The sequence below is a fragment of the Corvus cornix genome, chromosome 8 (assembly GCF_000738735.6).
Source record: "Corvus cornix cornix isolate S_Up_H32 chromosome 8, ASM73873v5, whole genome shotgun sequence".
Lineage (NCBI taxonomy): Eukaryota > Metazoa > Chordata > Aves > Passeriformes > Corvidae > Corvus > Corvus cornix.
In genome coordinates this window covers 19,088,476-19,104,223 of record NC_046338.1, presented here as the reverse complement: position 1 = coordinate 19,104,223, position 15,748 = coordinate 19,088,476, and the positions used below count along the sequence as shown (strand labels likewise).

The 15,748-nt window shown below is 37.6% G+C and overlaps 1 protein-coding gene across 50 annotated transcripts in view; it reads right to left on the bottom strand.

Moving 5' to 3' along the window:
- LOC104695570 (hornerin-like) overlaps nt 1-2,126 on the bottom strand; it is a 50,268-nt gene extending 48,142 nt beyond the window's left edge. For 16 of the 50 annotated variants that reach the window (XM_039556370.1, XM_039556381.1, XM_039556376.1 and 13 more), the window contains exon 1: nt 1,998-2,123. In XM_039556370.1, coding sequence (XP_039412304.1) covers nt 1,998-2,027 — 30 coding nt within the window. In that variant the 5' untranslated portion in view covers nt 2,028-2,123. Of the gene's footprint in view, nt 1-1,997 lie in introns of all 50 variants that reach the window. The other 34 variants (XM_039556401.1, XM_039556396.1, XM_039556412.1 and 31 more) reach the window with 5 other exon arrangements.
- Between the last annotated feature and the right edge of the window lie 13,622 nt (nt 2,127-15,748).

The window sequence follows — 15,748 nt, the reverse complement described above, 5'->3', positions numbered from 1 at the left end:
CCAGGACTGTCTGTGAAGAAAAATTGTATTTTCTTTATAGTTCACTTGTAGTATTGACATTGATGGTAAACTGTTTCCAAGAAAGAAAGGAAACATTTCCCAATAGTATTCTCAGGTGTTTAATACCAGATTTTACACCCCATGTTCAAAGTCTAAACATTCAAGTGTGGCACTACATAATTTAAAAGGCCATTACATCTTATGAAGAACTCACTCTACAAAAATGCTGATACAACAGTTAAATTTCCAGAAGTATTTAATAATGCTATTTTACATGCTGTCTGCTACAGGATTGCCTTGTGTGAGAGGATTGCCTTGTGTGAGATTTTTTTACGCATTTCAAACACAAGGTAAGAGATATGTTCAATTTGAACCATCTACCTGTGTATCTTAATTCATGCATGACAGTGAAAGATCATTTGGTTTTGTACGTGCTAATGAAATAAGTAACAGAAGCATCTGGGAGCAGGGGAAAAATATGCAGTTCCAAACATCCCTGTACTTAACTCTGAACTTCAACAACTTTTTAAAAAGCCACTGAGTCAACAAATAATAAAACAGGTGACTGTGAAGTGCTGAAAGGTTTCCAGGTAGGATGATGAAGGTTTGCATGGTGTCACAACTACTCAGAGCAGCAACCAGGAAAGTGATACATGCAAGTTATCATGTCTTTAAGCAGATGAAGACTGTACCTCTCTAAAGCCTCATCAAAGTGTCACTTTAATGGATCCTGGTAAGCATCATGTTTTGGTATCAGCACGCTGGGTGCGGTTATCCGATCTCTTGTGATGATTTTGACGTGGCCCACCTCTAATTAAGTTTTAAATACAGCATGTGGGTGCTATTATATCAACAGATGTGGTAAACAGTGATTTAATATGAACCAGTCTATGTGTTGTTGAAATCTTTGTCTGACTCATGGAGAGATGGAAAAAAAAAAGGCTGTTTCTAATTAGACGTTCTATTCCAAAGTGCAAAGCCCTAGTTTAGCTAGGATTGGAAAATTGTCTGGAGCTGCACTCTGCCGTGAAAGAAAGCCAGTCTGAAATCTTTCCTCTTTTTCTTGCTAGAAAAGAGCCAGAAATATAAGTACAACATGTTGAAACATGGCTGAGATGCCTTCTCTTTGTATCAGCTCTCTGATTTAATGGTTCAAAAGGTATTCTAAGAGTCCCATCATGCCATTTTTTGGAACTAGCTTTTAGATGAGAAAGAGAGATATTAACATTTTAAGAAATTCCAAGTCCAGACTTGAAGCAGAAAACTTCTATGGGCTCCGAGTTCCAATACATACTCAATGCAGTCATGTTACCTTGGATCACATATTTTACCTTTTCACCACGAAAAATGTAAAGAAACAAAAAGTAAATATTTATAAAATACTATCATAGAGAATTCCGGCAAATAAATGTTATTTGCAAACTTCCAGTTGGATATAATTATGAAAAATTAACTATATCCTCAGTTTCTTCATCTGATGGAAAAATTCTTAATACTTTTTAACCACAGATTCAAAGCTTTTTCCCTATGGGTCTACATGGCCTTCATCTTTTCAACACCTGAGTGGCCACCTTAAGAATCCTCTTCCATATGTAGTCTAATATGACTTCAGGCCAACAATTAAGTCCCTGAGTGCTAGTTAGCTACTGTGTTCAAAGTCTACTGGACTCAGGAAGAGACACTTTGGTGGTTTGCTCCTCCAAAGCCTTGGGCAAACTTCTGAATAGAGACAAAAGTTGTTTTAAAAGCTTTTAAATATAGAGCATTTAACTAATATGATAAATACCTTTCCGTAATTTGAAAAACACAGTCCTTGCAAGTCCATCCTGCCAACAGTTTAAGACTAATTCCTGCATACCCCTTTCTATTCCATTCTTTATGAGTATTTTTCTCCTTCTCCTAGACACTCCTGATGAGCCACAGACTTATTCTTAGCCTTTGAGAATAAGTATCGCCAGTTAGTGTGCACCCTGTCCACCACATCCCCAGCAACACACCTTATCGACCAAGTGCTGATGCGTGGGCATCCTCGGGTCCCTCTGTGGTCAGAGCAGAGGAGCTGCAGCCGGGCAGCGCTGGTGCCCCAGCAAGATGAGACAGAGGAGGCGGGAGGCTCGGCCAATCCGTGCTGAGGCAGGAGCCAGCGCAGCCAATCCGGGCCAACTGTGCATCTGGTCTGGAAATTGGGACACCACAGGTGGGACTGTCCTGCCCAGAGCTGGCGGTGACAACACAATCCTCACAGGTGAGTCACGCCCCTCTGACCTTTCCCAAGGCATCTGGCACAGGCAGGGCTTCTGAAGCCTGGTAGCCTAAACCAGTATGTTGACTAAAATCAAAAGAATCATGCTATACCAAAAACCCTTACTAATATTTTATAAACCATTCCTGTAAAATATTCTACATTAGTCTTATTAGTCTGTTACCAGAGAGTATTCTGCTGCTGTTTTTTTGCTTTTCTACTTTCTTACAGAAAGTAGATGGAAAGAGATGGAAAATTCTAATGATTGTGGTACTTCCAAGCATTTTCTCAGAGCAAAGAGTTAATGAGGATGTTTCTTCTCATGCACCTTGTGGGAAGAATTGAAGTTATTGTGACTGACCTACACTCAAAACTAAACTTTTTTTTTAAGTTTTCAGGATTTTCACAAAATCTCTACTGGAGATTGGGAGAAGTCCAAAGGCTGAATGACATATAGAATAGGATATGGATTAGCTGGATAGGATCTACAATTATTTAGCTATTATTTGTCAATTATCTGTCCAAATGCCTCTAAAATACTGACAGGCCTGGGGCTTTTACCATCTCCCTAGGAAACCAGTTCCAGCACATGACCAACCTCTCAGTAAAGAAATGCTTCCCAATGTCCAGTCTGAACCTCCCCCAGCGCAGCTTTGAACGATTCCAACACATCCTATACTAGACACCAGGGAGAAGAGATCAGCACCTCCCTCTCCACTTCCCCTTCTCAGGAAGCTGTTACAGGGCAATGAGGTCACCGCTCAGCCTCCTTTTCTCCAAACTAGACAAGCCCAAAATCCTTTGCTGCTCCTCACAGGACATTCCTTTCAGCCCTTTCACCAGCTTTGTTGCCCTCCTCAGGACACCTTCAAGGACCTTAACAATATGACAGACACACAGAATTCTGTGAATCTATGAGTCCATGATACCAGGAAATCCATTAAACAAAGACTGTTCATAAGATCCTTCTTCAACTCCTTAATGTTTGTGCATTTAAAATGTAGTTAAATTCAAAAGCCCATAGCATTTTAAGAACATTATCTATTTTTAAGATTAAGTGCATTTAACTAACTGTACTCTCTTTCAGTTAATTACCTTGAGTTAATGAGTAGCATTTTATTTACATTGTTCCATTATGAAATACATTCTTTCCTATCTACTGCTATCCATTGGGGAAGAGATCATAATCTTTCTTCTCTTACTGTACCACCAAACTTACCATTAATACCAATGTTATAAATAGCAATGAAAAATCATTCTGCACACCACAAATGCAATAGCATACCAGCAACACCATCAAATAAATTACACAGTAAAGGAATGACAACTGCTCATACTAGAAACACAGAGCCAAAGAGATGGGATCTCGCAAATGCATAATGCAAGACCTCCCTCACAACCAGCTAGGAGATACTGAGAGGTAACCAGAGGGATCAGAACTATTTCTCCAGGCTACTTTGAGTAGCAGTGAGTACTCCACGAATACGTGATTTGACAGTCAGATAGATAAATGTCAGGCAGTGAATTGCTATAATCTCGGTAATATGGTTATAAAGAAGCAAAGATAACACAAGCAATAAGCTTTTGTTGGCTGTAGCACTAATAAAATACTACTCTGAATAAGCTGGTAAAGACTCAGACCATTAGTTTACAATGTGGGAGTTGTAAACCTGCGTCCCTCTTACACAACGCACTGCTTGCGGTTTATTTCAAAGGAACAGTATTCCCACTGAATCAAACATAGGACACTGATTCAGTATTAATTTACCTGTATTCCAGAATTGCCAGTTTAAAAAAAGAGTCTTTTTCAGGTCTACACACTTGAAAGAATGATTTTGAGATCATAATTTAAATACCAATTGAACAAGTGGTAAACTCCCGACTCTAGTGAAACGATGATTACACAGTTTGCTATGTACTGAAACTCCTGTGCAGATCAACACTACACTGTGTGCACATGGAATTCCCTGGTGCTTGGAATGCCTTCAATGCAAATTCCCGTGGGAATATTAGCCTCTTTTTTTAGATCTCTGATTGTATGTAGCCCATAATGGAGTTAGCTGGTCTTTCTTTAAAATAATCACATTAGATTTGTGCCACCGACAGTGGGCCAATTCATTTTAGGAACAAGACAGAGATCATGGCAGAGAGGCCGGAGTCCAGAACACTGAAAGGAAGAGGATACCTACTGGGCAGTGGGTGAAAATTTTAAAGGGCATGTGATGGACACAGGGGAAACCAGCTACTCACCTAAGCAAAAGACTGTCTTCTTGAATAAAGGACTGAAAACCCTGGCAGAGTTTCCAGTACTACTTTGCTTCTACTAAAAGTTGTTTAAACCGAATCAGACAAAGCAGCTCACTTCCTTCTTCCTCACTGACATCAGGACCTCTAACTGCTTTGATGTTTCCCACCGGTGACAGATACACCACTGACTCTTGGACTATTCAGGAGAATTGACAAACTCTTTGCTCAGACACCTCACATGTGCTAGACACAATGAATGCTGTAACAGTAGCCGCTCCAAAATTATTTCAGAGAAAATGTATATAACAAGCAGTCTTACAGATATGAAGAGCTGAGTTTATAACAATTTACATCATCTGTTAAGTAGTCCAAACTGACTCTATGGAACAGTAACAGTGAGTGGGAAGGGAGGGAAAGAAACTTAATTTCTTCCAAGCATTATTTTTCATAATTCTGAAAAAACCCACAATTATTTCTGAACATCCTTGACTCCTCTTAAGTGTCAGGTGCCTTCCCAAGCTCTCTCAGTCCTTTTCTTTGTTTCTTCCTTGCTTAAACAGGGAAGGACAAGAATAATCCCTACAAATGACAGAAACAAAATTTGCTCTCCTGACATCTATTTTGACAATATGAGAAATTTCTGCGATATCCCACATTCCATCTCCAAAGGAAAGTGGCTTTCTCAGTGTACAGTATTAGTGCTGTAAAGGGATGTTATCACTGCTGCAATTGTCCAGCATACCTTCTGTGTGTAACTCTGGAGTACTCAACCCAAGTTACTTTGAAAAACATTCTAGTCTAAATTTAGTGGTGAGGATTCTTAATAGCTATGTGAATTGTATCATAATGATTAAATGAAAAGACAGATTTATTTAGTCTTCCTTCAGAAACAGCATGTCTTCTGCCTTATACTAGTAGGTCAATATTTACATCCTGTTTCCAAGGACTTAAAGTATTGCCACATTTTTTATTTATAAAGGAACACTTTGCTTCCTATGCTCAATAAATAGATTCCCTTCTTGAAAATACACCAACATATCATACAGTAATATTACACATTGCTCAAAATAACTCTAGATATAAATATGGTGTTATTCTTCAGAAAAAAAAATTTAAAAAACCCATTGTAAAACCAACTAAAATTTACATAGTATATTTTGCACTCCCGAAGAAATATGTTAAGTATCTTCTTGATAAACATTCAACTCTCTGATAATTCAGCAAACCATGTATTTCTAGGGAAAAAAAAGAAAATTATCCTTTCCTACATATTAAAAAATTTCAACTCTTTGTTGTCCTTAATGTCTTCTCTTTGCTTATATTAGCACTTTTCCTGTCTGATTTAAACCCTGCCAACATTAGTGTCAAAAACCAGTAACTATAAATAACAAAATGGTTCACACCCCAAAAGTCCTAGATAGATGATGTCACTGGGAGCCTTACATGAGAATTAGTGAGCAAAAAAAGGTTTGACTTGACTTGACATAAGAATAGAAAGGGAGTGATCAAACGGATTACTTCTACCAAACCTTTTGTGTCACAGTAGAGATGAGGGTGAACAAGACTGTGCAGAGCTGATGGATGCCATGCACTTATGTGCTGCTCAGGAGAAACACCTGACATGAACAGCACATACAAGAGCAATGACATATGAACATTGCATCACTTTATCTCATGCATTGTGCAAGCTAACAAGTAGTATTGTCCCTATGTGCTTTTAAGGTAAGTGCTTGGGCGTGGCTGCAAACATATGCAATACTTCATCTAAGCCACAGTGACTACCTTTTGTTAGTGATTTACCAGACACTATATTCAGATTTAAGTAAACCTAAACATCTGTTAATGGAATGGAAGAAATGGTAGTAGAGGGATCCCGCTACCAAGAAATGCAGTCCACAAGAAAACTGAAGCCTTAATATTAACAATCAAAATTCACTGTTCCCCTAGTCACAGAGAAGATAAATGGTCTCTCTTACATGCATCACCTACTGGTATTATTGAAAAATTCTCTTTGATTGTAATTTGTATTTATAGATCCAGAATACTTCAAATACAGTTGAAATATGTTCACAGGCTATTTCTAAGTCCCTGTGGCTTAGAGAATTCCCCTGCATAGTGGGGTTAAGGCAGTGCACTATCCATTCATGAGTGAGCAGCTGGGATTCAGATATGTAAGTTCAGCTTTAGAGCTTCTGCCAATCCAACAGTACTGGGTCAAAACTAGCACAGGTACAGGATACAAAACTGACTTGTATAAACTCACTTTGCTGATGTACTCTCAGTCATTCAAAAATTTTGGCTGCTTAGGCTAACTGCATTTTGGCTAATTTGGGAGACACATCGTTGCATGTCTGTAACAGATATCCATGAGACCTGCACTACTGTGTGATCAAACAAGGCATGAATCTGTTATTAATAAACATAGAGCTGCAGTTTATAAGAGTTTCTTCCAATCTTTCAGGCAAAGAGGGAGGTGTCCTTGCTAGTGGACATTCCTTTGGAATTCAAAATCAACTTTAAACACTTGCTATTCACTCCTTGAAAAGAGTGACTAAAGGAAGTAGATTACTTATCTTTGCGTCAATCTATACACGTTGTTCCTAGGTAAGAGAATGAGACTGTAGATCTGGGGAGTCCCAAGTTCATCATTTACAGAAGCCAAAAAGCTGTCATCCTAGAAAGAGACATACTTTTTTATGGGAAGAGAGGTTGTCTAATTTTGCCTAACTACACGTGCACAACTACTCGATAGTAGAAACGAAGTAGAGGAGAGAGGGAAGGTATGATGGGCCCGTGGCTTCCAATAATATCACATTCCCAAGAATTAGCCAGTTGATAATATATTTTGCAGGACATGATCAACAAGGCATTTGATATTGTACAGGTTTCCAGCAACAAATAGTAACACTTCCACTGCATTTTTCCTGTTTGTCTCTGAACACGCCTTGCAAACAGTAATGAAGTAATCCCCACGGCTCCCTGTGAGGCAGGGAAGTATTACTGTTTATACCTAATTCTGCAGATGAGGAAACCAAGTCACAGAGGGATTAAGTGACTTGGCCAAGGTCATATAGAAAGTCTGCTGCCACTCATGGTATGCGTCAGTCCTTGTCAGCACTCAGTGACACTCCCTGAAAAGTTCACTCAACCCCTTTCTCTGTGTAGGCCAGCATCTTTAAGATTTCATAAGTATAATCTTCCACCCTAACCTTGACTGAAAGAAGAAACTTCATCAGCCCAGGTCAGAGTCAGGCTGAGCATGATTTCTTGCTTTATCATTAGGACTCCTGATTATCTACAGGATTCTACTTTATTTTCACCTTTGCCCGAAACTCTTCCTAATGGACTCCTCTAATTTAAACCTAAGTAGGTGGGCAGGACAATATCCATACAATAAATACATGCAGTAATTATTTTCAAAGATTCATACATATTTCTCTCAGGACACAAACCTTCCCATTTCTACTCCTGCACTTAAAACTCTTCACCATCCTTTCCTATACAATATAAATCAGCTCAAAGTTTCATAAATTCATGCCATACAATGTACATATATTTATACACGCACACACACACATATAGATAGCATAATACCTCCTGTATAGACAGTGTTACACTACAGATGGGAATATCTAAGTGTATAGAGTAAAAAATAGCAAGGATAATCTAAAAGAATTAAAACACACATCTTAAAGTCTTTTACAGTAACTTTCCAAACACAATCTCTGATGTATTTTATGTGTAAGCACTTATGTGTTGCATTTCACATCTTATTTCCTTGTATTTGTGTATCAGAACAGTTACTGGACTTCATTTGGATTTCTTTAGGTGTGAGAAACTTAAGTGAACCTCTTGTGTGACCCATACAGTGAACAGTGCTTTTTGCTCAGTTTAAACAGAAATACTGAGATTCAGCCACAGCAAATCAAAAAGCCCAGTGATGAATCAGCATGTTTAAGGCTTGAGACCAGATCAACCAGAACCATTTCTTCTATGCTGCTCATACTAGGTTTCTGGTGCTACATCAAGCCACTAAGATCCTCCTTCCCCTCTCTCACCTTCTTCAAATTGAGATCTAGGATTCTTGCATTCTAATCTGTTTCTACTTAAAAGCAATGCTATGCCAATAATAGCAAAGCTCTTCTATTATATTGCTAGAAAAGTAGCAGAGTTGCTCTTGGTACTTTTCTTTCACTTATTCAATAATTGAGCTTTTCAGATCATTCATTCATAGCACTGCTCCAAAATCAGGAGTGCCTTTTATTTGAGGACAAAAGGAGTCATTCTGTAAATAAAAAAATAGGCATGAGAGCTGCAGGAGCTGCCATCTATTCCTTGCTCTGTCACAAATTTCCTGTATGACTCTAACAAGTCATTAATTTCTATATGCCTCATCTAGAAAATGAGATAATGACATTTAACTATTTCATTGGCAGGCTTAATGGTTGTGAAATTTGCTGAGCTTCTTGGATGGAAAGAAGTTGCTGTCAGAGTCAACAGTAATTGCATGATTATGTTTGGTGGTAAGGTTATAGGAGAGTCACTTTGTAACAATATCACAATTCTGCGTTACACAGACAAGATTGGCTAATCAACTGAGTCACTTAGTGAGAAATTCGTGTTTTACTTTACTTGTGGTACCTGTGCATACTGTCTGGACCCCAAAATCAAGATAACTTTTTAATGCCCTGTAAGTCTGTGGAAAGAGATACCTTCTTTAGAAAATAAGATATCCTTTCTCTACTGTTAGAATCTAACGGCAAATATCAGCCTACAAAAGACTTAGAAACATGTCTATGGGCTTTGAAATCTGCTATGGATTAGTACAACTCACCATGTGACAGATCAGTCATAGACAGTAGCACATATATTGATTCTTTGTTGATTTTCCTTCTGATATTCTAGAAAGCAAGGGGACTTGAACTAATGTATCTGGTATTCACATACTCTTAGATGGGAATGCATCTGTGGATTCTGAACACATTTGTGAAAAAATATCTCATTCATTCAGTCAGTGGAAACCACAGTAACTTAGGATCTCTAAAAAACCCCACACAACCTTCTTGGAATACCCTTTGTGGACGTTGGTATCTAATGTTAGATACACATACACAGTAGTTTTAATTTCCCAAAGTTTCACCACTCTCCAGTGTCCCATCATCTCTCTTCTTCTCATCTATATTTGCTGGAGTTTGGGTCTTTTAGGTTTACGTTCCTTTAATTGAGAAGATGATGGGATATCAAATATGCTTCTAAATTGCTTTTGGCCATGAAAAATGTGATGGCTATCTCCTACAACCTCAAACAACTCATGCTGACAAAATGATTGGTAACATATTTTTGGGCAACAACTTGAAACTAATGCTTCTGCTTCCACCATAGCAAGCCTCATTTCATCTGTGATAAGGGATTATACTGGTCATTTAAATTCTCCGTGATGTTTTAATGTTGGTAAAACATCAATGACCATGTGTTGTTTCCCTCTTCAAAGTAAAACGTCACCTGAAGGAAATGTATCTGTTTATGTACACTGTTTGTAAATAGCCAATACCCCAAAACTGAAAAATCTTGATATCCACACCCAGTACCTTGAGTACAGGAAATAACAAGCCATCTTTTTACTTGAAAAAGGAACTTAATCAAGCATTCTCTTTCACCAAATACATGTTACTAAATACCAAGGAAGAATAGCAGAATTATATGATTGAGAACATAGTATGTAAGAGACAGAGAAAGCTATTCTTGTGTCATTGTCTACAGATGACATTCTCAAAGGCAAACATGGCTTTCATGGGATTATAGGTTATGTATTACAACCATAGCAGAAATAAGTCTTCCAATCATAGTGGCACTACAAACTGTAGCACTGGTCCATTCAATTCACAATGCTTTAGAAATCTAACTGAATTTTCTTCTAGGAAACACCATCTGTTTGCTGGACAGCCACAGAAAAAAATATGAGATCTTGGAACAATTGTGATGTTCACATATTATTCGGTCAAACATAGGGCAGCTAGCTAGATAAACAACATTTAAGATTTCAGCACGCCGTTTTGCAGTGGTTTACTGAAATCTCTCCACAGCAACACAGCTGAATAGGATCCTCTCACACCTGTCACATTTCATGGCATCATGTCTTAAAGATCAGGACATCCCACAACACCACACTGGTGCCTATTGAACTACTGTATCATTGGAAAGTGAATAATTCTGAGTAGGACCAAAAGGTGTAATTTAAATAGATTTGTAGCTAGTTGCATTTTTCATTTCTATCACCAAATTAGTTGATTCACATCAACACAAGCAAAACAAAAGACCAATTATGATATATGTGTCCAGAACTCTTACAGTGAGTCAGCAGGTTAAAATATTCATTCTGCAACTAGCACATTAGGAAACACACATGATCTAATTAGTCAAAATCCCTAAAAGAAGAACAAATAACCATCTACTATAGCAAATTTCAAAAACTCAATCATAAATGAGTTGAAATAGGAATGTGCAGCACAGTTCGACAGTGAATGTTTCTGTTTGGTAGTGCTAACTCTGTTAGTATCAGTACTTTAAACCAGTGACAAATTATGAATTATTATGTTAAGATTAGAAATTAGATGCAGGAATACCTGAACTGACTGCTCCACTCCTCTTACTGTTTTTTGTCTGGTTCTGTGCTCAGTAAACCCTTCGCAACAAGAATAATCTCAATATAGATTTCTACTAAGGTGCTCAATTCAGACCCTTGCAAGACAAATGATAGAAGATATGCTACAGGAGACAGCATTAAATCTCTGAAAACTCTCAGATTAACTTTACTCTGAATTTCAAAACAAGAAGGTTCACCTGTTTTGCAGATAGCTGAAAAATAGATGAACTGTGGCAAGAACTATCCAACACCTAAAAGTGATCATCCACTAAAGCTGAGACTTTTCTAGCACGTGTTTATACTCTAGAATCTCTAGTTTTAAAATTACATCAGGGCATCTAAGTTCCAAATATTTACTTTCAGCAAAAGGAATGCAGTAACTACTCTGTCTAAGCTGATCTCCCTGACAGTTCTGGACAGGCCTACACTTGCTTACAAAAACACAGAGATTTATAGCTAAGAAAGAGCCCTACTTTTAACTGAGAAGGCAGCGTATGCCAGCAGGACCTAACACTCAGTGGAGAAAAATGTGAGCCTTCCATGACTAAGGTAGGCATTAGAAGATACACAGCTGGGAGTGGACGAACCGGAATGGGCAAGGTCGAGAGTATTAAAATTTGGCCTATTTCTTCTAATTAAATGCTCACAGAAGGATTGTACAGGGACAAGGTACCATACAGTTGGTATGTAAAAAATAGCAGAAGTAAACTACTCTTCAAAAAAAGTATTAGGAAGAAGGTGTATGATGAGTTCACGCAAATTAGGAATTAAAAAAAAAAAAAAGAGAAGATGGGGGGAGGCATTTAAAACATCGAAGGAAGAAGTTAAAGTTTACTTATTTTCTCCCTGAATCTTGCTCTTGAAATCTTTTTGGCTAGATGAGTGGAAAAAGATATAATACTGTGCATCAAGCCCAGCCAGCTTATTCTCAAACTCTCCAGGTGATTATCTTTCCATCTAATTTGAACTGTGTGAAATTATAAAGGACATACCGTACCATGCAGCTACAGAAGCTGCTGTGCCAAGATTGCAGAGCTCTTAAATTGGACAAACTCTTGTCCCTTGCTAAGAAGGCAGAAGCATATAAACATCGAAATGAGAAAAGTAAAAAGGGGAGAAAAGGAGCCATAAAAGTCAAGTACTCTACTGGACTGAGTCCCCAAATTAAGAGCTGCAAACAATATGCAATTTCCACCTTAACATTTTCAAAGCTTCAGGTTTGAGTAAGCCTAAAGTAGCTCTAAAGGACTGAGAATGCTACTAGACATTACCTTCATGTGCAGCTCTTTCCCTGCCAGCTTTTTCTGAGAGCAAGTAGAGGTCTTTGAAAGTCATAAGCTTTCTATTTTCTCCCCATATAAACCCCCATGCAGACAGTTACAAGAGCAAGGCAGAGATGACCAACAAAATGATCAGTGGCCTAGCTAGCCTCTGAATTAAATTTGCTCCTTTTTCCTATCTCAATATTAAATGTTTAATGGGCAACTACAGGAAGTTTATAATTTCACAGCATAAAAATTAACTTTCAGTATAATTCATGTTTGTAATATATGGTGTTACTAAGTACAGAGCAGAGAAATTAACTCTCTTTATTATTCATATATATAATAAACCTCAAATTGTAATGTCTAGGTGCTTAGCTGCAAGGTACCTGAAGTTTTATATATATATAATTTATATTCCAGAAAAGTTTAAGTGACATTTAATTGCAGAGGGCCACTTTGTTGGAGGGGTTCAACACAAAGTTCAAAGGCTGACACTGACCTGGAGCCCTAGGGAAGTGGGATGACCCTTAATTGATTATGAATTAATTTTGTTGCTAGTGGAGACACATCACAAAATTTTCTGACCTCTTAGTTAATGGTAACCTTGATTCCACGAACCTCACTGTAGAAACACAATCTAGTTGGATACATCTAGTTCCTCAGTATGCTGCAGCAGCTGAACGCAGAAGATGTGGAGATGAGAAAAAAACTAATAGAAATTCTGGGCAAATTCATTTTGAGACATCCAACTCATAGGCTTTTGCCCCACCTCCCCCCAGAAAAGGAGAATATTGTCAGTATTTTAAGTACTGAGAACAAGGATTATTATTTTTCCATCCCCTTAGGTTAGTATAGTTGAATTTGCAATCCTGGATTCTCAGAGCTTTTGCTTTTCTAGCTAAAGGGGACACTCTGCTGCTGTAGAACTCCCTCACACCAACACTGAGGTTGGACCAAAATCTAATGGTTCCCACAGCTTTGGCTTAGGATGTCAGCCATGCTGCTGCTATTGATCTGCAATGCCACTTGTGGAAATGACAAACTGAACTTCTTCTAAGCAGTTGAGAGAGACATTTCACGCCATAAAATAAGAATTTATTAGAAGTGCTCATGTATTTTAAAAATGTGAATAATAGTAAATTAGAGTAGTATTTTCCACTTACTGCTAAAACAGGAAAATTTGAATGCCTTCAAGACACAAATTTCTAGGTATGTTTATTTTAGACAGACTCTTTTTGGCCATCCTCTTGAGTACCAGAAATCTTGCAAAATTGTTTCTTCAATTTTTGTGCAATCCAAGACTGAGAAACACAGGCTGCAGCATTATTAAACTAGACACTTTTCATTGCAGTGAAAAGTTGAACAGTGCAACCATGAGTTTATTATTGCAACATGGGAGCAGGTTTAATTGACACTGTCCTACAGAAACAGGAGTCCAGTAAGGCCCTGAATTTCTGTCTAAACAAACACAAATGGTGGATAATGGAAATAATCTCCAAAATCAGGAAAAAAGGAAAAAAATATGGGAGATGGCTGAAAATTGCATCTCTTTATGCCTCAGCCTCCAGTACTTAATAACCACAGAAACCCAGAAACTAAAATGGAAAGTGTAGCATTAGTGGCACTCTGATTTCAACCCAGCCACATCCATTTATTTTGAGAGAGAATACAGAAAGAGGAGAGATGGTTTTGTGAGAGAGCCAAAGCAGTGCTTCATGTTTCATCACATCCTGTTTTCAACAGTTTCATTAGACTTACCCTACAATTAATTTTAGGAGCAGATCTTGCAGCACCGTAAGGATATCTGCTCTTTCCTGGCTTTGTGCTGCAGAATCTCACACTGAACTGATGATAATTCTAAGCCATAAACTTTTTCCAAGTTCATCAACGGTCTGTAAAGAAAATTATTTGCTGCATTCCAATGCTCTAGATGACACATTAGTCTTCACCTGGAATGTTGGGGAGTTTGTAACACACCTTAGTAATGTGATCTACTTCCTACTTGATCAGCTATGACCTATTGATATTATTTTGGAGCTTAGAATGACAAAAACCTAAATTTTTCAAAAATTGTTTGCTTGACAGGCAGAAATCCAGTGGATCATACAAAACTAATGAAGTGCTAATGAAGAATGACAATTAAAAGCATAGCATATACTATATGAGGGCCTAATGTAATTTTCATTAACAAGGCTAAAACTATCAGTAGAGCATGTTCAGTGTAATGGATAGACTAGAGGCAAATTAATAAGTATAGAATCAGCTATTTTTTAGACTATTTTTCCTTTAAAAAGTGTTTATTAATAAAATAAAAGTATTTAATAATAAAAGGTTGAATTTAATGTGAGAGAAGATGTATCATTATCTGAGCTGAAGTTTAAAGTATCTTCTTTTTGTGGTATTGAATAAAAACAGGTTCCTAAAAATGAAGCTTGGATACCAGTAACAGCAATGTCACTTACAGTACCAGAGGATAATGGTAATTATGCTCTCCACTTGCAAGCTTAGCAAAATTATACTTAGTGTTATGAAAATAGGAGGGTGTCTGCTTCAATCTATTTGCTAATCTAGATGAAGGACCCTTCTTTGCTCAGAAATGATGTGACAGGAGAGGTGTGGATACACGTATATACACAAAGAAGACTATTTATTTATATGGCTTGGGAAACACGAAATTAGGTGTGCCAGGCTTGAGCAACACCTATTATCATTTCTGCAGATAGCTTACTGCCCTGAAATCAGTCCTGTGATAATTATTTCAGGACTTGATTAGGTGGCATTGCATCAGAACTCCATTTTCTACTTTATATCCAAACCATTTTTGCAGTTCCAAAAGAAGGTTCATCCCAAAGCACTTGATTAGGATGAGAGAAAATGTACTTTCAGAAAATGATGAGGAGGAACAGGAATGGCTCAGGAAGAGGCAGGTGGCATGGATCAGTGACACTGCTCATGGTAGGCTTATTCTTTAACGGTAACATATGAGAAGTCTGATGCGTACCAATATCTGAATATGCTTAGGTTGGTAACTGAAAACAACAACTGTTTCATCTCCATTTATTCATCTTTTTCTCAAGCATTGAAAGAAAAAACTTGCTGGGTGGTTCAACTAAGTAATTTATATAAACAAAGGTTTCTCAATGACTTGGAATAAGAGCCATTTCTTGGATGTGAGCTACTTGCATGTATTAGGTATGAGCACTGTGTAGCATAAATTTACTACTGCTGATGGTCAATAATTTCCTTATATCCTCATCTTGTGAGCAACTTCTAGATTATCCAACAGAACATTATTATGCAAGAAATCATATACTGACACTAACTTGAGATGTTTTCAAATTTGATGTATAA